Genomic DNA, 23,670 nt, shown 5'->3' on the forward strand with positions numbered 1-23,670 from the left:
CCTCGGGTTTCGGGCCAAAATCGGGTCGGGCCAAAAATTATTAATTACCGGATTTTTTTTCTTTTTTTAACTCCTATCTGTGTTTATAATATTACTTGAAAATAACATATGGAAAAAGATTGTATTTATGTATATTATTTCATGTTCATAACTTATTTACAGCTTAGGAGTTGCCTCAACTGCAAGAAAGAAGAAAATAATTTTTTTTATCAAGCCATTCTTTCCCATTTTCATAACTGTTGAAATATCTAAACAGCTATATTACAACAAGTTTGTAATGGAACTTAATATAAATGGATCATAAACAAATCAATTAACCTTATCACAAGTTTAGGGCCTGTGGACTGGCTTCAAGACTGCAAACAAGAAGAAAATAAAAATTCTATGTTTCCACCATGCAATATGAATCATTCATTCCCTGCCTCCTAACCTCCTAAGTACAAAAACCTCACACTTACAATAGCATTATTAGTTACATCATCATAAATAAAGAATTATCTATTATTGGCATTAGTAGGCCTACAGCTTTACATAGGAATTATTTTGTATAGGGCCTACTAAGCAACATAACAAGTGGAGAACTCATTGAAGAAAAGATATTGTGTAAACTAATTTACTATAAAACTCTAAAACAATAAATAACACACATACATTGTTTATGGTATAGTTATAGTAAAGACTGTAAAAATTGCATATCATGTCATACACAGTTATAGATACACAGTTATAGGCACAGTTATAGGTATTGCAAGAGATTAAAATCCTAAAACAACTGATTTTAGCTAATAAATTAAAAGAATTAAAAATCCATAAACTCAAGTCAAACAATATCACAATTATTAGGTACCCGAAAAGGAACTCTTAATATATAGAAAATTATATTAAATCAAGAGAAAAGAAAGTTAAATGCTAATTTGGCAACATAAGCAGACAGCAGAGACATTATAGTGCCCTAATTAGCAACACAACTCAATGTTTTTATACTGTAAGTCAATGTTTTTGAAACTGTAGGGTCTTTTTCTCGGAAGGAAGGGTAGTAGAATGTAAACAAAAAACCATGAATCACTCTCACAGCCGGGCCCGGGGACACTCAAGGGGGTACGCGTCTAATTGGCACCGCGTCAGATTGGCACCGCGACAGATTGGCACCGCTCCTAGAGGTGCCAATCAGTCGTAACAGTACACGACAGATTGGAACCTGGAGAAAGGGGTGGTGCCAATCTGTCGCGGTGCCAAGCTGACGGCTGCCGCAGAGGTGCCAATCAGTCGTAACAGTACACGACAGATTGGAACCTCTAGAAAAGGCAGGTGCCAATCTGTCGTGGTGCCAAGCTGACGGCGGCCGCAGAGGTGCCAATCAGTCGTAACAGTATACGACAGATTGGCACCGCTGCCCTCAATAGGCCCACCTTTTCGTTTTACTTACTAGTCTGATGTTTGAAAACAGAGACGTGTCAATACTTGATGCATGTCAATTAATGCATACACATTGATAATAACATAAACTTTAACAGCACAAACCGCTTCGTAAATGGTCCATCTAATCAAAGTTACAGTTCATCAAGGCTTTTAATATTATGCCATTAAACTCAAGTTTATAATTTGGAAAACGTCTGATACCTACTAAAGTATTTGGCACAATTGAATGAAACCTTGCAGTCATTTTTCGTAAGGGGGTGTGCGTTAACCTGGTTAAAAAAGGTTTTTTCATTCAGAAGTTACAGCTTATCAAAGAAATTACAATTTATCATTCAGTTAACTAATATTATTTCAATGAAATGATATTTTTATGCATTATAGAGTGATAAATTATGATATATTTGAGATGCTGTAATTTATTACTTAATTTACCTTTTTGTAAACAAGATGCGGTTGAACGCAAGTAGGCTTGACCTATAAAATAATTACCGGTACTTCCTTCTTTGACCAAAACTCTAAAATCAAGTAATGTATAACTCGAGCTATGGTTACACTGAATATGCAAATCTTCTGAAATGGGGTTATTTAGGCGTGAAATTTACGTGAATTAAAATATATAAAGCTATGGAAATTGAAAGTGGTCGCTATGATGGATTTTCTACATCATATCAGGACTTTGAGAAAAAATACTTTTAAACACTTTCTTAGTATGCATCTAGATATACGCTACATGCCATGATGTCGTGTTAGTTAAGCAGTTTGTAACTCGAGACCGGCTGGATCTTTTTAATGATTTATGATTTGTTGGATTCGTCTTTAACCCGATTAACACATGTATCTTCAGTTCAGTATTTAAATTTAGGGCTAAGCCGCACATATGTATGTTATGCGTATGAAGAAAAATATGATGGATTTTGACCATATGCATACATTAATTTAAATATTTTCGAAACAGCTGATTAAACATTTGACAGGTAATGTAATTGAAAGTCATTTTCAGCTGTTTTATGTTGTCTGTGATTGTTTTTTAAAAGGCTTATAAAGGTGGCCGGTTGATTTGGTTTTTTTTACTTTTATGGGGTACAAAGTTCGCCGGGTCATCTATTTTGTAATGTACAGTTCGCTCAATGTTTCTGTAAACATAACAATAAAATACGTTTTATAATAATCGTTTTTCGTGTTAACATTAACAATTCGCATGTGTTTTCTTAGTAGGCCTACGCTTTATTTAAGGAATCTTGATCAACAGTAATAACAAAAACTAGTCGAAATCAAAATACTACTGAGCAAGGCTTGGTCCTAACAGTAGGCCTACTTTACAAATATTAGGATTGAGAAACAGGTGGTGTGGTGTAGTTAACTGAACTGTCATTAATAAAAAAACGACCCCTAAATGCCTCAAGGGTCACAGCACTGACGCTAGTTTTATTTATGGCCTTGTCCTATTTCAAAAAAGGATCATCTTATTAAAGGTGCTTGAAAAAATATTCGAAACCCTCCCAGCGTGGAGTTTTCCGTCTTCCTCAAATTCTCTGTACGTCCACTCGTTTGTCAATGTCAACGTTGATGTTGAAGACCAAATTGACAATTGGAAATGCCACATAACTTGCAGACTCAAATATAGAAATCTCCGTAATTTGAATAGCGTGAGGATGCCAGCAGTCCCTCGTGGTCGCCCGTAACAAAGACACTGTTGTTTGTCAACAAGGGATTAGGATTGCCCTTCTACCCGTTATGGGGGGAGGACGCCCCCCAGGTTATTGAACCTCGAGGGAAATAATAGCTAAGGTAAACCAGGCCAGATTTAGATTAAATGTGCCGCACACATTATGTCAATAGTGAATTGATATACGGGACTCGTATTAAGTGTACTGTACTGTCAATAAAGGTGTTTCAATGATTTTAAGTAACTTTAATATTGAAATCATTTTTTTTTTAAGTAACACACTGAGTTAATATGAGTAAATATGGTATGGTACATGTTATAATGACTTTTCTAACATTAAATTTGAACATGAGGTTAGGTTTCCCCAATACAGCATATTATGCAGACTCACGATAATCTGAGCCCCAATTGATCAGCCTCCGTAGATAACCGAGCTCATCGGAAAAGTATAATACCAATTAAGCCATTAAAACCGCGAAAATTAACGTGAAAAGTGAAGTTTCTTTCTTTTAGTGCAATAACTAGCTGTGTGCCCGTTCTACGCACGGGGATCTTATCATAGTCAGTTAAAACCTTCTTATATAAAGCACAGCAGTTGGTTTGCATACTTTCAGATATGCTGACAAAACTATTCCTTCGCAAATACAGTATCTGACAGTATCAAGCCAAAACTAATGCTTCGCAATTAAATGTCACCCGGATCTTGTTGGTCCATATGTTATATCCAATGACTAAATAAACGGTATCAGCATTCTGACACATACTTTCTCCCATAAGTTTGTCAACAACCTTTATCATGTGTAAGCGGTGAGAGCAAATATACGGAAATGGGATTTGTACAATTTTGTTCAGAATTTAAAGGACTATAACATAATGGTTAAAAGTATTTAAGGTACTACCTCAACCTCTTAATTTAACACTTTCAACCTCTTAATTTAACACTTTATTCGGGTTGACATTTTCATTATCAAGGCGCTCTTGTCCTTTCCGTGAAACATTGAGAAACAAGGACATTAATGCGTTACCATCATACATACAGACAAAAATACCGAACTTAATTAGGGAATCTGCTACGCTTTAAGCATAAAAAGGTACATATAAAATTAGTACTTGAAATCTTTTTTGTTAATGCCATAAAATTTGATCATAACAATTTATATTTGCTTGGACCGGAGATGACTCGAAATTCTGTCGAAATGCTATCTGAATCGGTTTGCTATATGAAATGAAGTACAGTAGGCCTACTATAGACGATTTAGATTGGTAATTTGTAATAAAAATTACCAAAATAGGCCACGAACTATTGATACATAAACAACGTTCAAAGTGTTTGAACAATTCATGATGGTTTGCTGAATAAATGTTTTACTAAAATGCGTTATAGTTTTCTTAGCATAACATTTTGGAATCCAGACAGAAAAAGCAAAAATTATACAGTTAAGACATCAATTAAATTGAATAGGCCTACGCCTGTAATAAATAAGGTGCAACACCAACGATAACTAATTTGTAAATTACTGTGATGTGTTGGTACGTAAAAATGATTCTTGCTGCTACTAAAGGTTAAAAGGAAAAGAACCAGTACCGTACCAAAAACCAACGTTTACAGTTAAGAACTGTAGTACATCCGACCAATTATATGCGTTAATCAAGGTTATTGATCTCTTGGTTTTGGATTTTCTCGTAAAAAGTTATCGGCAATCAAAGTTATTTCCCATTAATTGCTTTATTTGTACACAACTCTTAATGTAAACTTATCGGTGTCAGTTTGAAAAAAAACCTCATACAACATAACTTTCTGTTATTTAATAGATTACGTATTCTCTAAACAATGGTTGCTGGTATATATATTAACATTATAAGGAAATGTGACAAAAATCACACAACGTTCGGTTTTTGGACGTTTATAATTTTATTTCTTAAGTACCTAGGTAGGCCGTGTATTCTATGGAAAAGTACCGGTATCAAGTATCGTTGTCGAAAGGGTTGTTATAAATAATTGGGTAAGCATACGAACCACACGTACCCAAGAGAAGGCTATGGGCCTATTGGCTGTATGGTCCAGCGATTGCATCACACGGTGAGTAGGAACTATTGACTTTATATACTCAATGGTAGGAACAGAAAGTGACACATTGGAAAATCGAGTTCAGCATCATCCGTAAACCTCTGTTACAATCACCCACTGCAGTTGTAATTTTTTGCTTTACACTTTACACAACCGCCATTGAAGAGCCGTCAATGAGTGGAACATTGTTTCTAATCTATTGGCGACGGTTATTAGTAAATTTAAGTTTCCCAGCCGTATACAACACTGATTCAATCTTGATTCAATGTCTTCTTTCTGGTTATCAAAACTCCAAAACAATTTTATACACATATTTCTGGTTCCTGACCTGGATGATGCCTAGTTATTTAATTTACGGTTACACTATATTATTCCACTTGCGATTAATTGAATCCTTTATCTAATAAAAACGTTTTTAATCTCACTTGGATGGGATTTGCCTTCAAAACGTGATCGGAAATGGTTGTGGTGTTTGTAAACAACATTTGTAAACATTTCAGTGACAGCTAGAAAAAATAATCTTGATCCGAACAGCTGTTCGTTGTTTCATAGATGATTATGTGATACAAATTGGAAGAAAACTTGACAAAAATCGCACAAAACTGCATTTTTGAACGGCCGTAATTTTAATTACAAAGTAGTGAGACCATATTTTAATGGCTAAAGACACTCTCGCCAATCAAGTGAATACATTAAAATGACTTGGGTCTTGATAGGTACTCTCGTTTTCCTGGAGAAGATTGCGTAAAATGCCATCTTGAGTGTGTCAGACAGACAGACAGACAGACAGACAGACAGACAGAAATTTAGATGAGACTTGTTTCGGCTTCTTTAATGTATAAAACGTAAAAATAACCTAATAATGTATGATTCTGAGCAATGTACAGACAAAACTCTAATTTTATTTATATAGATAAGTAGCAACCAGGTAGCAGCATTATTCTTACTAACAGTTGTTCACTCAAGCTGTTGATTACCACAAATACACGCGTTAGTACGTTCGTCTTACGCGAAAATCTTTAGTAGCAATTGTTACATATTTCACTGTGGGCCCTGACTGTGATATTTTGTTTAATTCCACGAAGCACGAAATGAAAGAATCCTTATTCACTAATGCCACATCTGATTCAAAGTACAATGCTTAATCAGTTAAAAAAGTCATTCTATAAACATGCTATCTGGTAGCAAAAGCGTAATGAAAAAATCACTATAAAAGGGCCATTACACATTCGGCGAGTTTCTTAAAGATGTTTGGCGGTTTTTGCACTCAAGAAGTAGTTGTGATTTCTTCCATACGAAAAGGGATTTGTTTGAATTTTTACGAGCAGGAATAAAATAGTTTTGCCACCTGTTTCAACTACACAAGTTGGTTCTATGATATTAAATAACATTAAAAAGATATAAGGTTTACCAACAGGTAACTAATGTGTTTGTATGGTTTGTTTCCCCAAAAATAATGTTTGGGAAACGGAGTATCCAGTTAATACTTTTCGGACCTCTAAAAGTTTATCTACATACGACAAATCTATGGAACATAATTATTCTCTTTAGCGTTCTCTTCCCGTTGCGATGAACGGGTATGACTGCTAGTTAACCATAAAAGAATGTTAAATACGTTTTTTTAATCGGGATTAGTTAAATAAAATCAGCACAATTGTTTGTATAAATATGATTATAGTACTGACAGTTGCTAATTGCTGCATTTACTACCTTTTGCCGCACTCCAGTATTCTAGTATTCCAACCAAACAACCGGACGAGTGTGGTCGTTCTCGACCTCGTCTCGCACGGGATTACCATACGAGTCCGGTACACACATTTTGGACGAGTTACGTGCGATAGTTTACGCCATACTAATAAATCTGTACAAATCCTTATATATTACCACCAACTAAAGGACTAAAAATCACTAGTCATAACCTCTCCAGAGGTTATGATTTTGTTTATAACCAATCTCATTGTAGAAAATGTAATAACATGTATGTTTGTTAGTTATTAAAATATGTTTAATTTACACATTACCTGTAGTATTTACTTGTCAAGGCAGACGTAAACCGATTTGCTAGAAATTTAATGTAAAATGTAAACAAATCATGACTTAGAACGTAATGATATTTGCTTTTGTAGATCATGAAAAGTTGCACAAGCTACATATTTATACTGAACATATTAATTATGAGTCAGTATCTCTTGTTTCCGTGGATGTACTTACGCCCCAACAATAGGAGTCGGACCCGGAAAACAAGACGATTAGTGATAGTTGACAGACTCTCTGCCTCACTCTGACCGTTCCAAAACTTAAAATACTTTTAGAATCAACTTAAAATTTCATTAATCTTTCGGGAAGTCGTAACAGTTTGATACGTTTGCCCTTTGCAGTATTATTAATATGGTTTACACAAGAATCTATAGAATAACTGTTGAAGTGATTGACTTTAAATTAAAGAACTACATTTGAACGTTTTATTTTATTTTTGTATATTATGATTTAGTTAAAATTAAAATAAAACGTTTAATTTATAATGTACGTTAATTAGATGGAAAGTAAATAAAAGAAACGTCTTATAACATTAAAAACATATATTTACGCTTATACTGTTACAAGACGGTAAATACACAAAAAACATATTTTTTGTACATTTACCGTCTCTGCTTGAATACTGCAAGTAGTTAAATCTCATTCACGAGGAACAGGTGTAGTATTGATTGACTTTAGAGAAGGATTGGATTAATATTCCAGCTCCACTCAATATTGCACGCAGAAAACTGCGTTGTTGTACTTTTAAACCTCATTCAAGAAAGGGGTGGTGCCAATCTGTCGCGGTGCCAAGCTGACGGCGGCCGCAGAGGTGCCAATCAGTCGTAACAGTACACGACAGATTGGAACCTCTAGAAAAGGCAGGTGCCAATCTGTCGCGGTGCCAAGCTGACGGCGGCCGCAGAGGTGCCAATCAGTCGTAACAGTACACGACACATTGGAACCTCTAGAAAAGGCAGGTGCCAATCTGTCGTGGTGCCATGCTGTCGTGGGGTGATATTTCATGGCCTCATGTCAACGAGGTTCTAATGTGACGCCGGGTGCTAAAACACCATGGTGCCAATCTGTCGTGGTGCCAATCTGACTGCGACTCCTCAAGGTTACAGACCCTCCCCCTCCCCTCCCCTCCCATCTTACACAACCCGAGCCAGGCCCGGGGACACTCAAGGTCATAGACCCTCCCCCTCCCCCGCCCGTATTACACCACCCGGTTGTTCCAATTGCTGACAAAATACAAGTAACAAAACAAGTAAGTAGAGACAAAAAGATATATTTTCTTTATTCAAAAATATAAAACTGTTACAGATAATTTCCAAAGAAATTAATTCATGGTAGTTTGTGTCTTGTAAATATTGTATTGGATCTTAGAAATATATTTTTTGAAACTCAATCTAACTTATGAAAAAAATAATTTTACTGATGAAAACTTTCATAAAATTATAAAATATTTAGGCCTAACCTCTTTGTAGACTTGTTGATACTTGATACTTAAAAAAAAAAATTAAATGGTGACCAAACAATGCCGAACCAGCGACGATCAGAAGTGTTGTTTTGTTTTGTTACTGAATGACAAAAAGGACAATAGGAAAATAAAAGAACAAGATACAGATCTGTACACTATATCAGATATTTCTTTTGTTTATAATTTATTATGTAAATAAAATACTAAAATATAATTTAAACTAGGTATGGAATAAACAATAAATAATTAAACTGGTACCTCTGGATAAATAGTCTTTCTTTTGACTTTGTTTTCTTTGCACTGTTGCGTCACGGCTTTTGTTTTGTCAGTAGACGACTGGCTCTGGCTAGTGACAGTAAGGCAATAATTTCTCTGTTGTCTTTGTTCTTAAACGTGAGCAAACTTAATATTTAATTCTAATTTTAACATTTTAATTCCTCTGTAATAATGTATATAAGAGTGTTTCTTTGAAAATTACTTATTATAACTTTAAAAATGGCCTAATAATTATTTTTTTTGGCCCGACCCGATCTTGGCCCGAACAAATCTCCGACCCGACCCGGTCTCTCGGGCCTTCCGCTGGCCCGACCCGACCCGAAAAAATCGGGGACCCGCAGACCCCTACTTTTCTCACTAGTTGCACAAATAACTATTGTTTAGCTGAAAATATTGTTATTGTTGGTAAAAATATTTTAAGGACAAGCTATGTGGCTTGTAAAGTTTTTATGGAAGTCAACCAGCCAACTAAAGAAATGATAGCTGGTGGCTTATGGATACGTCCAAAAATAATAATAGAAATAAAAACCTTTAACAGTTTTCCAAAAGTAAAATGAAATTTGAGAAAAAATGTTTATTAACTCACCTTAAGCCATTTAACTATTTGCTAATTGTGTGAGTGGCTTGATTTTTTAGGGGAGTTGAGCCTACAGTAGACTCCCTCTAATCCGGACCCTTTGGGACCGAAGCCAGTCCGGATAACGGGTTTTCCGGTTAAACCGACGTCCTCAAAAACCCATTAAAACAGACCGTTTAGATGCTTACTGTATACAGAATTTGACTTAAATTTGGGAGAGCATTGTATTTAGACACGTGATTAATGGTCTCAAATCTTTCCCACGAGAACAGTCGTTTCAATTACATCATTTTTGGATTATACATAAATGAAATTCTAAATTGGATACATAACACTAAGGAAAATTTGTCAGATGTAGTCAAATTTACACATAATTATAATACAAGGAATAAATATAATTTCAGATTACCACATCACAAGTTGACGATTTTTAGGAACAGCCCTCAATATATGGGACTTGGATTGTACAATGAATTACCCCTGTATCTTAAAAATTTAAATGCTACTCAATTCAAAGATAAAATAAAAGATAAAATAATTGATAAAGCCTACTATTCACTTGACGAATTTTTGGAGAACCCTATAGTGTAGATAAAAATTCTCTGATATCCTACATGAGTTTAGTTTAATTATTTTAACTATTAAGTTTACTATAAAATACATCACTATGACGAAATACCTGTTCTTATGTATGAAATGTAATTTATAAAGAACGTTTTGTGTCAATAAAATATGTCTATGTCTATGTTCAATACCGCCCGCTTCCTGCCAATCTAGTTCGGTTAAACTAATGTCCGGTTAAAAGGTGTCCGGATAAGAGGGAGTCTACTGTAGTTTACAAAATTGAGAGATCAAGTACCAAATCAGAAAATCGAGCTCGAGAAAACAGTCTGCGAACATGTCTGCGAAGATCGCGCTTGAAAAATCTTGCTTTGCCACGATGCAGATAATGTTTCCACTTCCATGATCGCAAAAATGATGATCATGACTTCACAGCCATGGCACATGTCCAGGATTTTGCAGTGATTTTTGGAATGTAAATATCCGAGGCCAGGCAGAAGACGATGATGATGTTTCTGAACTTCAAGAGATGTTCCAGGTTTTGCCGTGGTCATGGGAGACAATGATAAAGTCTACAAGACCGTTGGAGATGCCCAGAGTTTTGGTATGGTCGTAGAAATGACCGAGGGAGGTGTTTAATGTTTCGTTGCAACTTAAACGATGAGGATGTTTCCGCAACTGCGGGGGAGGTTTAAGGTTTTGCCACAACTTGCAAGAGAGAATTATCATTTTCACACAACCGTGGAAGATATACAGGTGTTCCGCAATCGCAGGAGACAATGATTTCTACACCACTGAGAAAGGGTTTTTGCTACAATTGCAGAAGACGGTAACGATGTCTACACTACTATGGGAGGTATTTAATATTTTGCCGCCATCACGGGAGATGATACTGAGAAATATCTGAGGTCCAAACTCCAAATACCAGCACTGTGTAAAAAGCAAAAACAAGTTACCACAACACATATATCCTTAAACAAGGACAACATTCTAAATACTTTTTTGCTTGTGTGACTGATACAGTTATTCAGTGTATTTTATAATGGTTTCTGATTCAGGGAGTATTTATTAGAATGATGTAGCTGTTATTCCAAAACATTACTTACCATATTCGGAGAAGGTCATGTTGCATTTCTCAGCTCCTTTCTTAATGTTGTTGTAAGCGACCAGCAGAGTGGCTCCTTCCGAGGCCAGGGAACCTCCGAGAATCAGTAAAGCCTGGATGGAACCATTTTTTTAGTTAGTGAAATTTTTATTTTTTAGTTAGTGAAAATCGTTTTCAATGTTTAAACCTCAAACAACTATTGTGCATATTTATTCTTATTAAAATATTTAGGTAAGAAAACTAAAAGAGGAAAAAGATTACTGTATTTTTTATTTCCAGTGTTATTTTAGACTGCAGTTAAAAAAATGTTGATTTGAATTAATGTAGCATATTGGGGTTTGTCAAGATTAGTTTGATAAATGTAAAATCAAATAACACATAAAGCAACAGTGTCTTCCAGTAAGACATGAAATTGTATAAGTGAATTTTGTCAGAACTAGTGTTATGTTTATATTACTTAAACAAGTGATGTGACGATAATAGGTCACAACTAGACTGGGGAAAGAACTTACTTTGGGTTGGAAAGGTACCAATGAAGGTGTACCTTAAGAAAAGGTGTGATAGAGTTAACAATGAAGAGATCAAAAGAGAGAATGCAGCTTGGAGATTCGGAAAAGCAATAATATGATGGTTTGGAAAAATGTGAGAAGATAATTTCTTGCGTAATGGAGATAATGGTGGTAAAAGGGAGGATACCCAGAAGAAGATCAAGGATAATTTTATTTTTTTGTAGTCTCGAATCACTTAACATATAAATAAGAGGTTAATTTACCTTGATTTCGTCTTGTGATTCTCTATGGGTGGATGATGATCATTTCGGCTACAGTAGAAGTGTAATATTCATTTTTCATGTTTAGTCTAACTGTTTATGTGTGACCTCAATATGAGCGAAAATTGATATTCTTGACAAGGATCTAAAGAAGACTACATAGTCGCTGAAACGATCTTCATCCACCCTTAGAAGAGGTATAAAAATCACAAGTCAAAATCAAGGTAATATCACAGGTATACTAAAATCACAGGTATACTTGTGAAGGATAAGTTGGATGAATTAGGTGAAAAGGGGTGTCAAGGAGCTGGAAGTGAAACTGTAGATGACGGTGGAAGAGGAACAAGAGAAGATGGAAAGGCCATGTTTCTGTTGTATAAAGCTAGTTACCCAGTAGTAGTTGACCAAGTCAGAGGGCTCCACCAGCCCCATGACTCCATGATACAGAGACAGTCCTGTGCCTATACAAAAGATGCCCACGCCAGAGATGAGGGAGGAGACATACTTCATGTTGGTGTAGCCGTACGGGTGATCAGAGTCTGCCCTCTGTAACACACCATCAGCTGATAAAAACTCATCACTAAACCATGGCACAAAATAACGTTATCTTAAATTGTTTTTATAATGAGCTTTGACTATAACTGTAAGGTAAATGTAATAACTGAACATATTTTAATACAGTAAAACTTCTATTAAACATACCCCGTTAAACCAAAATCATAATTTAAAAAATTATAATCAATTGGTGAAGTAGCTACAAGCCAGGCAACACAAACTATCTACAATGGCCTAATTTAGCTAACAGAAAGTAATGGAGCAGACGATGCAAAACTCATATCACAATACAGATAGCATTAAGAAAACTATTGATAATTATTTTCAGACATATATTTTGGGTATATGGTAGTGGATTTTAGTGTGACAGTAAAAAATATAGCTTTAAAAACTACTGTTGACTACAGTATCTCCTAGAATTAAATCAGTTTTAAAATTCCAACCATTGATTAACTGCAAAACATAAGTTTATCCTATCTGAAAAAAAACTACTTAATTTCAGTCGATGAGGCTTTACTGTATTTAAATTCCATTGAGGGGAAATCGTATTACTGGACCCTACTTTAAAATTCTAGTATAAAAAAAAACAAAATCAAAATTATTTAGCAAACTAAATTTTTAGCTCTACAGTTTTGTGTTTCTGATTCCCAAAAAACTAGCTGCCTGATGCACAATGATGATAAGGTAGACCTAAACCTGCCTGTACAGATTTGTGTATCCCGTAGGCTAGGATGAGTTGGTTGATGGTGTCAGCCAGAGAATGTACAGCCTCGGAGAACATGACGTGTGACCCAGTGAATGCACAAGCTAACGTCTTGAAAAGAAAGTTACTGCCATTGCTGAAACACATGCAATGTTTTATGCGGGAGAAGATTAATCGAAACAAACCTAAAATAACACAAATAAAGGATGTATTGGGAATATATAACACTGATTCACTCTGTTTTACTCATTAAAAGAAAAAAAAAATGTAGACACTCGTTCATTTCTCAACTGTTATAGCAACCACGAAGCTTTTAATAAAAAATTACCTAACTAAAGCCAGTTGGCAGGCAGGTTACCTGCCTCAGGTAACTTGAAATAAACTAGAGCCTACCTGCCTACTGGCCTTGTGTAAATGCGACATTAGTTATAATAACTCATTCTGATGACAAAAACCTATGATGAAATTTGAAATTGGTTCACTTATTGTGAATGAGGATTACATTTCATGAAAATTATGTTCTATCAGAGGGAAAACCTCCATTATTGATTCATAGTCAAAATAAAACTGTCGATTTATTGAAATACAATCGTGCTTTCATATACTACAACCCTTATACACTGTTAATTACAAGAAACCAGATGCAGTAAGATGTTGCACACAACTCCACAACTGTAATACATTTAATCTGTACTATACTGACAGTCACCCAAGATTTATGGAGTATAGGAGGTGGGATAGACTGTAATGATGTCACTGTATATCCGGCGCCGGCGGCCAGTCCAACGTGTCACACAACTGCAGAGTTTATACAAGAAACAAATGACAACATACCACGTGCCAGTACTTTACACCTTCTATATATTATACCTCTTCGCACCCACCAACTCCACATTACCATCCCTGAAGATGAAGTTGTTAAAAGTAGTTGAAAAGAAAATGAGCAATGGTTACAGATTTTAAAATATATATTCTTACAAAAAAGTTAAATTGATAACATTTTGGATACAGTTTGATGATCTGGCTTAAAGATCATTGTGTTCCCCTGCATCAATTATACAGAACTGGAAATGTTCACCACAACCATGACAACTGTAACTAAATAACTGTCTATGTTTGTTACTGAAAATTAGTTGTCTTTGATCTGTCTTTACTTTACTATCTATTCAGAACATATTTTGTTTTGTATAACAGATACTGTAGTTTAATTGATTGTTATTTGGAATGTTTTTATTCATAATTTATCTTTGCGTAAATAAAACAGTGAAGTCAAGTCTAATTGGATTTATTAATCTGTCATGTTAATAATTTTCTTCAACAACCATCAGGATGAAGGCCTACCAAATTGTGTAAAGCATTTGATAGAATGAAACCCTCGGATGTCGTTACACACCCAGCAAACGTGTACCTTGTCGCTTACATTGCAATGGCAGTAAGTACGACCCGACCCGACGGACCAAATAGTCCTGCCTCCTGCGCCATCTCCAGCTCTCGCTGGTGGTCTCTCTCTCTGCGGAAATCTCTCAGTCTCCGCTTGGCAGTGAATGTGCCTGTAACAGCACCAAAACATTCATACAGAAGTAATATAAACCCTGTCAAAGAAGATACATATCAACTTCTTCCAACACTACCTGATGTTATTACGTACAGACACTAGCTTTAATTCTTTGTCAACTACACATTTACAGTTGATAAACCAACAAAATATGTCTTCTGTTTTTCCACTCAGAGAATTAGGTACTTACAAAACATTAAATTAATTGATTTTTTGAAAAGGAATAGATTTCACTAGTTCGGCTAGCTTACCGAAGAAAATTATAATCAAGGGAAAATTATAGCTACTATATTAATTTAAAGACAAATTTAAAACTAATCTAACAAAAAAAGAATTATTGTTCTTTGCCTAAAACAAGAGATAGAGATTGTTAATCAAAACATTGCGCTTGACCAAAAAATAGCCTTGGCGGTTTTGACATGCAACCACTTAAAAATTGTGGCGGAGAAAGGGTTAAGTGTACCATTGAATCTCTGTATCTTACTTCTCTGTGTTACTTTTCTCTGTGTTTTCTCTGTGTCCAGCAAAAAGTACCTTTTCAATCTAAATCTCGTGAAGCAAAAACCATAACAGCTGCTGGTAAAAAATTAATTGGGCAGCCACTTTAACTGAAACAAGGCTTCTCACTAACATTTTAAACAGAAAATTCCAAGCAAAAATGTTTTATAAATTTTATATATTTAAAACAAATCAGCTTGTGCTTAAAATTTAATTCATAAGAAATTCCATAAACTGGTCCTGTGTATAGCAAGAACCTGAAAGATGCAGGTGAAACTAGGTAGTGAAAATATATGAGCCTAAATTATTTAGTGCAATATACTTACTTTGTTGGTAAAACCGCCTTTCTAAATCCCTCTTAAGTAACTCTTTCTCTAAAATCTCCTTCGAGCCCCAAACTTCAAAGGCCCTGAAAACCCATTGTTATTTTACTTGTGCAATAAAGCCTGTGCAAAGTAGCCTATAACATTTAGGAAACATCAATGGTCCTATGTAAACAAAACCTTTGTTACGTTGGTGATTACATTCTAATATTGAACAGAATGATAAGAGGGCTGGAACCATGGTTATTATACCGTGAAAAGGAGGTTCCGATCGCGTAATAATGTTATAACCAGGATAAGAATAAGAAGCCACTATGAAATACAACTTTCTTACACACCAACTTATGTAAGGGCCACCATTATTTCATTACCACATCAACTACCATAGCATGAAAAACTAACAGAGACAATATGGTTTTGGTAGTGGCACACTCTTTGAGAAGTTTGTTTGACTATTCTTGGAGTATACAGTAGAAAATCGATTATCTGATGCCCGGTCACCCGAAATGTTGGTTAACCGAGAGGTTGATCACTGGTGTGTCCTGATCGCGGGAGATGTTCAGCGGTAACTAGACCGCAATACATGCTCATGGGTGTTGCCATAATCACAGTAGATGTTTACTGTTGTCGCTGAGACCACAAGATTTAAAAAATCTGCTATCCAAGCTATTTATTCCTTTAACAACTCATGCACATTTTGCAATAGACATAATGTGAAACTTGAGTAGCAAAATAAGGCAAAACCCAATTGTTTAGGGTAGGTTTAGGGTAGGTTTAGGGTAGGACTCTCTACTGTATTCTACTTCAGTGCCATGGTCAAAAATAGAGCTGAAGAAATTGCAGCCTCCACATTCTGTTGCCATACGACCAATAAAAATGTTCTCTTTAAACGAGAGGCCTCTTTGGCAACATTACAAATTCAACATTGGTACAGTAGGCTAAATTACAAGGCCTTAATATTATTCTGCTAGTGTAGTTGGTACAGTTACTTGTTACTAGCATCATTCAAAAATCCTCCAAAATGAAATATTAAATTTACGTGTGTTACTTTTGTTTGTGTATCAAGTGGCACTCATTTCAATGTTTATAAAGGAGATTAAAATGTCTTGTGATCTATAAGTATAAAAGAGGATGTTTGTATATATATATATATATATTTGTTTGGCAGTGATAAACTCAGACACCGCTGAACCGATTGCCACGAAACTTGGTACATACGTGTAGAATTTCATGGAATAGGTTTATACACCATCAATTCGTGATCCGTCCAATCGGCTCCGCCCCAGTGGCTCTGGAGTTTCCCATGTTAACCTTATGAGAAATGGAATTAATGAATCTTAACAGCTGTTTCAATTAAACAAGTTGGTTCTGTTCTATGATGTTCAATAGCATTAAAGTTACAAGGATTACCAACAGGGTGCAGCACTATTATTTCTTTTACATTTATGACAACAGCTAATTTGCAACTAAAAGGTGAGTGAGCGTAGCGAACGAACTTCAACCTGGAGGCGAGTTAGTGTAGCAAACGAGCTAACCTGAAGGCAAGTGAGCGTAGCGAACGAGCTAACCTGAAGGCAAGTGAGCGCAGCGAACGAGCTCCAACCTAAAGGTGAGTGAGCGTAGCGAACGAACTTCAACCAGGACGTGATTGAGCCATGCGAACGAGATCATCTTGAAAATTAAGAACTTAAACGGGGCAAAGCCCGCGGGTTACAGCTAGTCATTAATAAATTATTATCAATTATCAATCAATTATTTAAGATGGGGACACCACTATGTGCGTATTTTAACCCAAATATGAGTGAAGGATGAGTGTAGGATGAGTGGCGCGATCTTGTAGTCTTGTTAGTGACTAAGGCCGACATATTCCTTAGACACAGCTGTTAATTAATAGCCCATACAGCTAATGAAAAAAATAACATTTTCTAACTACATGATAAAAATTGAATACCATTATAATCTATCCTCCTTCAAGTGATAATGCTAAACTTAAACTAATCTTAAACAATTCACCACTGAACTCCAACGTCCGAATGTTATAGGCCTACTCACTTTTCCTCGACGTCCTTCCTCCAATACACGGTTATGGGTGGTTCATTCTCATAGGGTGATCTGCGTTTAGTGGCCCTCAAGTTCTCAAGGTCTGAAGGTTTAAGAAGGAAGTCAGACATTGCTCTGACTGGAGTGATGAAGTTCCTCGCCACAGATGTTGCGGTTAAATCTACCCTCATTCTCTTCTTAGTCACTGAAATGAACCAACTTAAATGCACAGCTAGGTCCTAGTACGAGGCATGTTTTTTAAGTAAGTACCGTTTTTAAATTTCTCCGTTCCTACACTGCGATTGACATTTTCGACATTTGCGCTGTGTTTGGGCATCTATTGGTAAGACCTAGCTGGAAATTTGAGAATAATCGGCCGTGTTTACATCCGGTTTCAAGCATTCAAAATGGTGCCACCAATTGAGACTGCCGCCGACTGTGAAGTGCGTGCTGTAATTAGATTTTTAAGTTTTTAAGGTGTGAAAGCTATTGAATATCATCGACAGATTAGTGAAATGTATGGCGAGAACATTATGAGTGCCATGATGGTACGCAAGTAGGTAACAGCATTTTAAGAAGGTCCCACCAACGTTCATGATGAGCAAGGCACAGGGTACGGGAACAGTAATGACACTGCCCAGTGCGTTACGCATCATGAACGTTGGTGGGGCCTTCTTAAAATTCCCTTATCCACTTCCGCACCATCATGGCACTCATAATGTTCTCGCCATACATTTCACTAATCTGTCGATGATATTCAATAGCTTTCACACCTTAAGCACTTAAAAATCTAATTACAGCTTGTACTTCACAGTCGGCGGCAGTCTCAATTGGCGGCACCATTTTGAATGCTTGAAACCGGATGTAAACACAGCCGATTTTTCTCGAATTTCCGGCTAGGTCTTACCAATAGATGCCCACACACAGCGCAAATGTTGAAATTGCCAATCGCAGTGTTGGAACGGAGAAATTTAAAAACGGTACTTACTTAAAAAACATGCCTCGTAATAAAAGCAGTTTAGTAATGGTTAAAAATGATAAATGCCAGCTTTACAAGATGTCCCCAAGACAAGAATCCATTTGCTACTTTAGTTTTGGTTTTAATGTAATAAAATAAAGAAATATCTAGATCAATTTGGTCCATAATAGTTGTTCAAGCTAAGTGTCAATATTAATTCAAGTATTATATTATGTTTTTTTAGTTTCACAGACTTAGATTTCAGTTTACTTGTATAAAATGTATTTAATTTTTGTAAGAGAGTGAATTATATAGGGGAAAAAACAATTCTCAATCCAAAATCAGGTTCCTGAGAGGAAACTAGTTGGACTTAGACCCCCTTCACACTGGGCCACCATGGTGGTGACACCGGTGGCGACACCATGGTGGCTACGTTACATTAGCATTGATTTAAATGGGACATCTTCACACTGAGCTTTGGCCGCGCGACCAGAAATGCGGTGGCTCGGGGTTGCGATTTTCAGAGACACCAGTCTGGTGGCGCCACCACGTCGTACCATGGTTTCTTATCGGACTGTTCACATTGGAGCGACTGGCAGCGCCACCAGTCACTACCAGCGGGCATTACTCAGTATACTAGTTTACTAATCTTTTGAAGTTGTTAAGGTAATAAATATGGGGAAACGATTTTATTGATATAACAAAATGTATAGGTATTTCATTTACATCTTTTCGTCATTGCAATGTATACATTGAGTCAAGGTATTACAGTGTTACAGTATTAATAAATGGTATATTAACTATGTTTTTTATTTAAATTTCCACAACGTTAGTAGCAGTTTCTCTTCTGGAGATATTTTATCTTTCAGACGTCCCAGAAGCTCATCAAAACTTAAAACACTCATTCTTGAGTAGTAATTGTGAAACGTGTCAGGGTTATTTCTAAGGTCTTGGTAGTGAATGAAAAAAGTCTCTCTAGTACTTATATCTCATAAAACCGGATGAACAAAAAAATACGTTTTTTTCTTATGTTTTCACAATTTCAAAAAAATATATACGCTAAGCACCTGCCTCTTCGACGTCCAACTGTGAGTTTTGTGGCTGCAGCTGCACTGGTGGTCCATGCACATTTTGACCGGCCACCAGTGTCGCCACCATGGTGGCCCAGTGTGAAGAGGCCCTTAGGACATACCTTTTTCCACTGCTTCCTGGATTATTGACTTTTTCTTCTCCTTTTCTGAAAAGGGATCTGGTTTTCCATCAGGCTTCTTGGTTTTGGTGGCTAAAACTGTTTCTTTCTCCATGGTGGTAATCTTTTTGACATCTACACAGTTAAAACATATTATCAATTAGGATAAAAACATACTTATTCAATTAGCCTATCAACAACTTTGAAATCAAAACCAACATCAGGCTTACATATTATAAGCTAAGTCATGAATAAGAAGTAATTCAGTGGAGTGTTAAGTTAGAACACCAGTCTACAAATGAGACAAAACATTTTGGGCAACGACTTGGATATTTAACTGCTGTCTCAATAGTTTTAATGTGGTTTTAATGTGTATTTAATGTACTATAATGTATAATGTGTGTAGAATTTTAAAATGTATGTAAATAGAATTTTGTGCTCGTATATATACTTTCTGATTAGATTATACTTTCTGTTATTAGTTTTATTTAGTATTAGTAAATTAACAAGAGTTATCCTGTAAAGCAGTATGTAGGCCTACTGAGGAACGCTTGCTAAATAAAGGCATTATCATTTATTTATTTATTTTAATGTCTATTATAACCTTTTCATAAAAAAGGAAACATTGTTATCTGAATAAAAAACAACGACTTGTATGGTAAAGGGAAATATCAAATTAATTGAGTTCTGTTCATCAAAGTTTATTACCACCTTTACACCTATCACAGAAATGTAATGATGCATTTCTTACAAGGAGTAATTTTTCTTAGCCTATTTTTTAGAAAGTTATAACAAATACCTTCTTGAAATTCCTGCAACACTGCTTTGGCAGTTGGTTTTTCACCAGGAACATCACCTTTTGGCGGTTTTTGTTGTTTATCTTCAGCCGATTTGGTCGGCTCAATGACTTTTACATCTGGGTTCAGGGGATCAGGTTGCGATTGCGATGAAGATTTGACTTTTTGGTCATTTGAAACTTTGTCTGAGCTTAGAGATCTCACAGAGTACAAAAGTGTACGATAATGCACAACAACACTTTTCGTACAGCCATTATGAAATGGTTTACCTGCAAAAAATACACCTCATTTACAAGATGGCATAGTTTACTCATTGAGCAATAAAGATCACAATAGATTGTCAAGAAGTTAGAATGTATTTTCTTTAAAACTACTAAGTGATTTTTTAAATAGGCTACTAAAAGAAGATTGACTGCTAAATTCATCAAATATGTAGCCTAGGTCCGGTAAACATAATTCAGTGATTTTATCATCCTTGTAAAAGCTTTTCCAACACCACAGTTAATTCCTTATAGCATGTTTTTGTATTGGCCTAACATGTCATGTGTATATGTCTAAAATTAAACAATTTGAGACAACTTTTAGAGACATGTAGTGCCCTCAAATTGTTTAATTCACTTTGTGTAATTAATCCAAAACATACCAGTGGAAATTTCCATCACAAATTGTAAAAAACAAGAAGGCGAACTCAGTGTCAAACGACAAACTTCATAATAATGGAGTGCTAGCTTAAGTTATAGAGTTATTAGAGTTAACGATGTACCAATTTAGTATAACAGTAGTTCTCGATAAATATGTATGAACAAGCATCAGCAGTCACAACAATTCAAACAAAAATTGTTCCTCAAATACCTATCTTGGAGAGTAAAATTTTATTTAATATACACGTTTTTTTATGGCTAAAGAGAAATTGTAAACAATTTCATAACTTACTTTTAGAAACCTTTGGTTGAACTGGTTCCAAAAATATTTTGGATGTGTACTGGTAAAGGATTTTCCTTGCAATATCAGGCCTTTTCATCATCTTTCCTGAGAACATGAAGACTGTCTATCTGGCTAAAAAGTACAAAAGCAAAATGGTTAATACACACTACACTATGGGATACAGATAACTTACAAATGTTCCATTTTCAATGTGATTCAGGCCTTCATTTAATTTGTGAGCTTAGTTGATCATTGAATATAGAAGTATGTTTGCCTTGAATAAACTATTATCATCAAAGCTGTTTTCTGTCCAAAACACAAAACTAAAAATTTACAAAACTGTGATTCGTCCAATTCTGCTTTATGGTTCTGAAACATGGACTCTGGACAAAAGTACTGAAAAAAAAACTTGTCACCTTTGAAAATAAAGTACTAAGAAAGGTTTTTGGACCAACAAGAGAAAATGGTGAATGGAGGATCAAACATAACAGAGAAATTAGAGACCTGTATAAAGCACCAGATGCTGTGGCGGAAGCAAAAGTCGACGAATAAGATGGCTCGGACATGTGTTAAGGAGAGAAGATGATGCATTGATAAAGAAAGTTTGGAAAGAGAACCCTGTTGGAAGAAGACCTGCTGGGTGTCCCAAAATGAGGTGGAAAGATGAAGTGACCAAAGATATGAGGAAGATAAGAATCATGGAGGAAGATGCTGAAGATCGGAAGAAATGGAGGCATTCAGTTGGCGAGGCCAAATACCACCTTGGGTATCGATGGCCATGGGAGTAAGAGTAAGTAAGTAAGTTGATCATTGAAGGCTATACATAAATTGCATTTAGTATTGGCTGTGTCATGACATACAATTGTCAGAATATAGCTAAGTATAACAAAACCTAACAACAGAAATAATACAACAGAACAAAAACTCCACTATTCCAGTTTAAAACTTTTCCAGGCACTGCCAAAACAACTCAAAAGTATCAAAAAAATCTTAAAAATTTAAAACAGAAATCAAATTTTTTCTGACAAAGAATTGTTTTTATGATTTGGAAGATTTTCTAAATTTCACAAAACAGAGTCCTTTGGCCTAGAATGTTATTTTCATATGAGTTATTTTTTATTATTATTGTTAGGCTATCCCTATTGACCTGTCCAATTCCTGCCTCTGGACTAGGCACGAAAACTACAAGTTGGACCAAAGAATAAGGCTATATTTTGACAAGTTTGATAAGTTTTGATTATATTGTTGTTATTTTTCTGATGGATCAATGTTATCTTATAATAAATAAAATTTTGGCCACGGATGATGGACTGGTTTTTTATTTAGTCAATATTAACATATAACTTATCATAAAATATGATAAATATTTTCTTGGCTTTGTTATCTATGTCCAACTTTTATCGAAGCAGATTTATAAGGCATTTATTATTCAGTGTGAAAATACTGAGGAGTACTTGGTACTGGAGGACCAAGATTTACTCAACTGACCTACACCTTTTAGCGAATTTCCCTATAGGGAAAAGGCTATTACCGAAGGTGGCACTATTTAATCGTCGGTCTGGTTCCGTTGCACAGCTTGGGTGGATTTAAGTCTCACATTAGTATTATTGGAGTTCCTTCTTTTAATGACAGTAATGAGGTGGGTTAATGACAAATTGGGAGGTATTTGAATACCTGAGATAGCATGCACGATTATTATTCACTGAATAATTTATGTTAGATTGTGTGGGTATAGGCCTAGAAGGAAAGATAAAAATATTGAGGCATTGCCATCCCTTTTATTGTTTATAATACCCTTTGATAAAGGTTTTTACTTTTCATGTTTACATATTTAATAGTGGAGAATTTAAACAATGTTGAGTGCACAGGTGTGCTGCGATTGGGGTTAAATATACTCGGACTTATCCAAAAGTAAAATAGTTTTCTGTGTTGCATTCTGTGGAAACAGTGTGGCACTATTTCAAATCACGACTAGTAGAGAATGTTGTGATTATTCAAACCTACAAAACAGTTGGGGAAAGTAAACATCTGCTTTTAAATTATATTTATTTGTGAACATTGTAGTTCGGTCACGTTAATCGCAAATTCCAAAAATATTATTTGCCCTGCACCTGGTTTTTGTACCTTCACAGAACTCGCCAGTTGGTAAAACCATGGTAGGCTTATGGTTTTTTCACCATCAACTGTT

At 35.5% G+C, this 23,670-nt stretch overlaps 1 protein-coding gene across 1 annotated transcript in view; it reads right to left on the reverse strand.

Annotated features, from left to right (window-relative positions):
- Positions 1 to 23,670, reverse strand: part of LOC128988898 (proton-coupled zinc antiporter SLC30A9, mitochondrial) — a 32,286-nt gene that overhangs the window by 6,693 nt on the left and 1,923 nt on the right. The window contains exons 2-10 of the mRNA XM_054410663.1: positions 21,492 to 21,614; positions 20,561 to 20,827; positions 19,765 to 19,896; positions 17,627 to 17,819; positions 15,578 to 15,660; positions 14,619 to 14,748; positions 13,196 to 13,334; positions 12,331 to 12,486; positions 11,173 to 11,284 (exon numbers count right to left, since the gene is read on the reverse strand). Coding sequence (XP_054266638.1) covers positions 11,173 to 11,284; positions 12,331 to 12,486; positions 13,196 to 13,334; positions 14,619 to 14,748; positions 15,578 to 15,660; positions 17,627 to 17,819; positions 19,765 to 19,896; positions 20,561 to 20,827; positions 21,492 to 21,597 — 1,318 coding nt within the window. The 5' untranslated portion in view covers positions 21,598 to 21,614. The remainder of the gene's footprint in view (positions 1 to 11,172; positions 11,285 to 12,330; positions 12,487 to 13,195; positions 13,335 to 14,618; positions 14,749 to 15,577; positions 15,661 to 17,626; positions 17,820 to 19,764; positions 19,897 to 20,560; positions 20,828 to 21,491; positions 21,615 to 23,670) is intronic.

Source organism: Macrosteles quadrilineatus, unplaced genomic scaffold (genome assembly GCF_028750875.1).
Source record: "Macrosteles quadrilineatus isolate MER2022 unplaced genomic scaffold, UCM_ALF_1.0 Scaffold_3__2_contigs__length_128488019, whole genome shotgun sequence".
NCBI classification, from domain to species: domain Eukaryota; kingdom Metazoa; phylum Arthropoda; class Insecta; order Hemiptera; family Cicadellidae; genus Macrosteles; species Macrosteles quadrilineatus.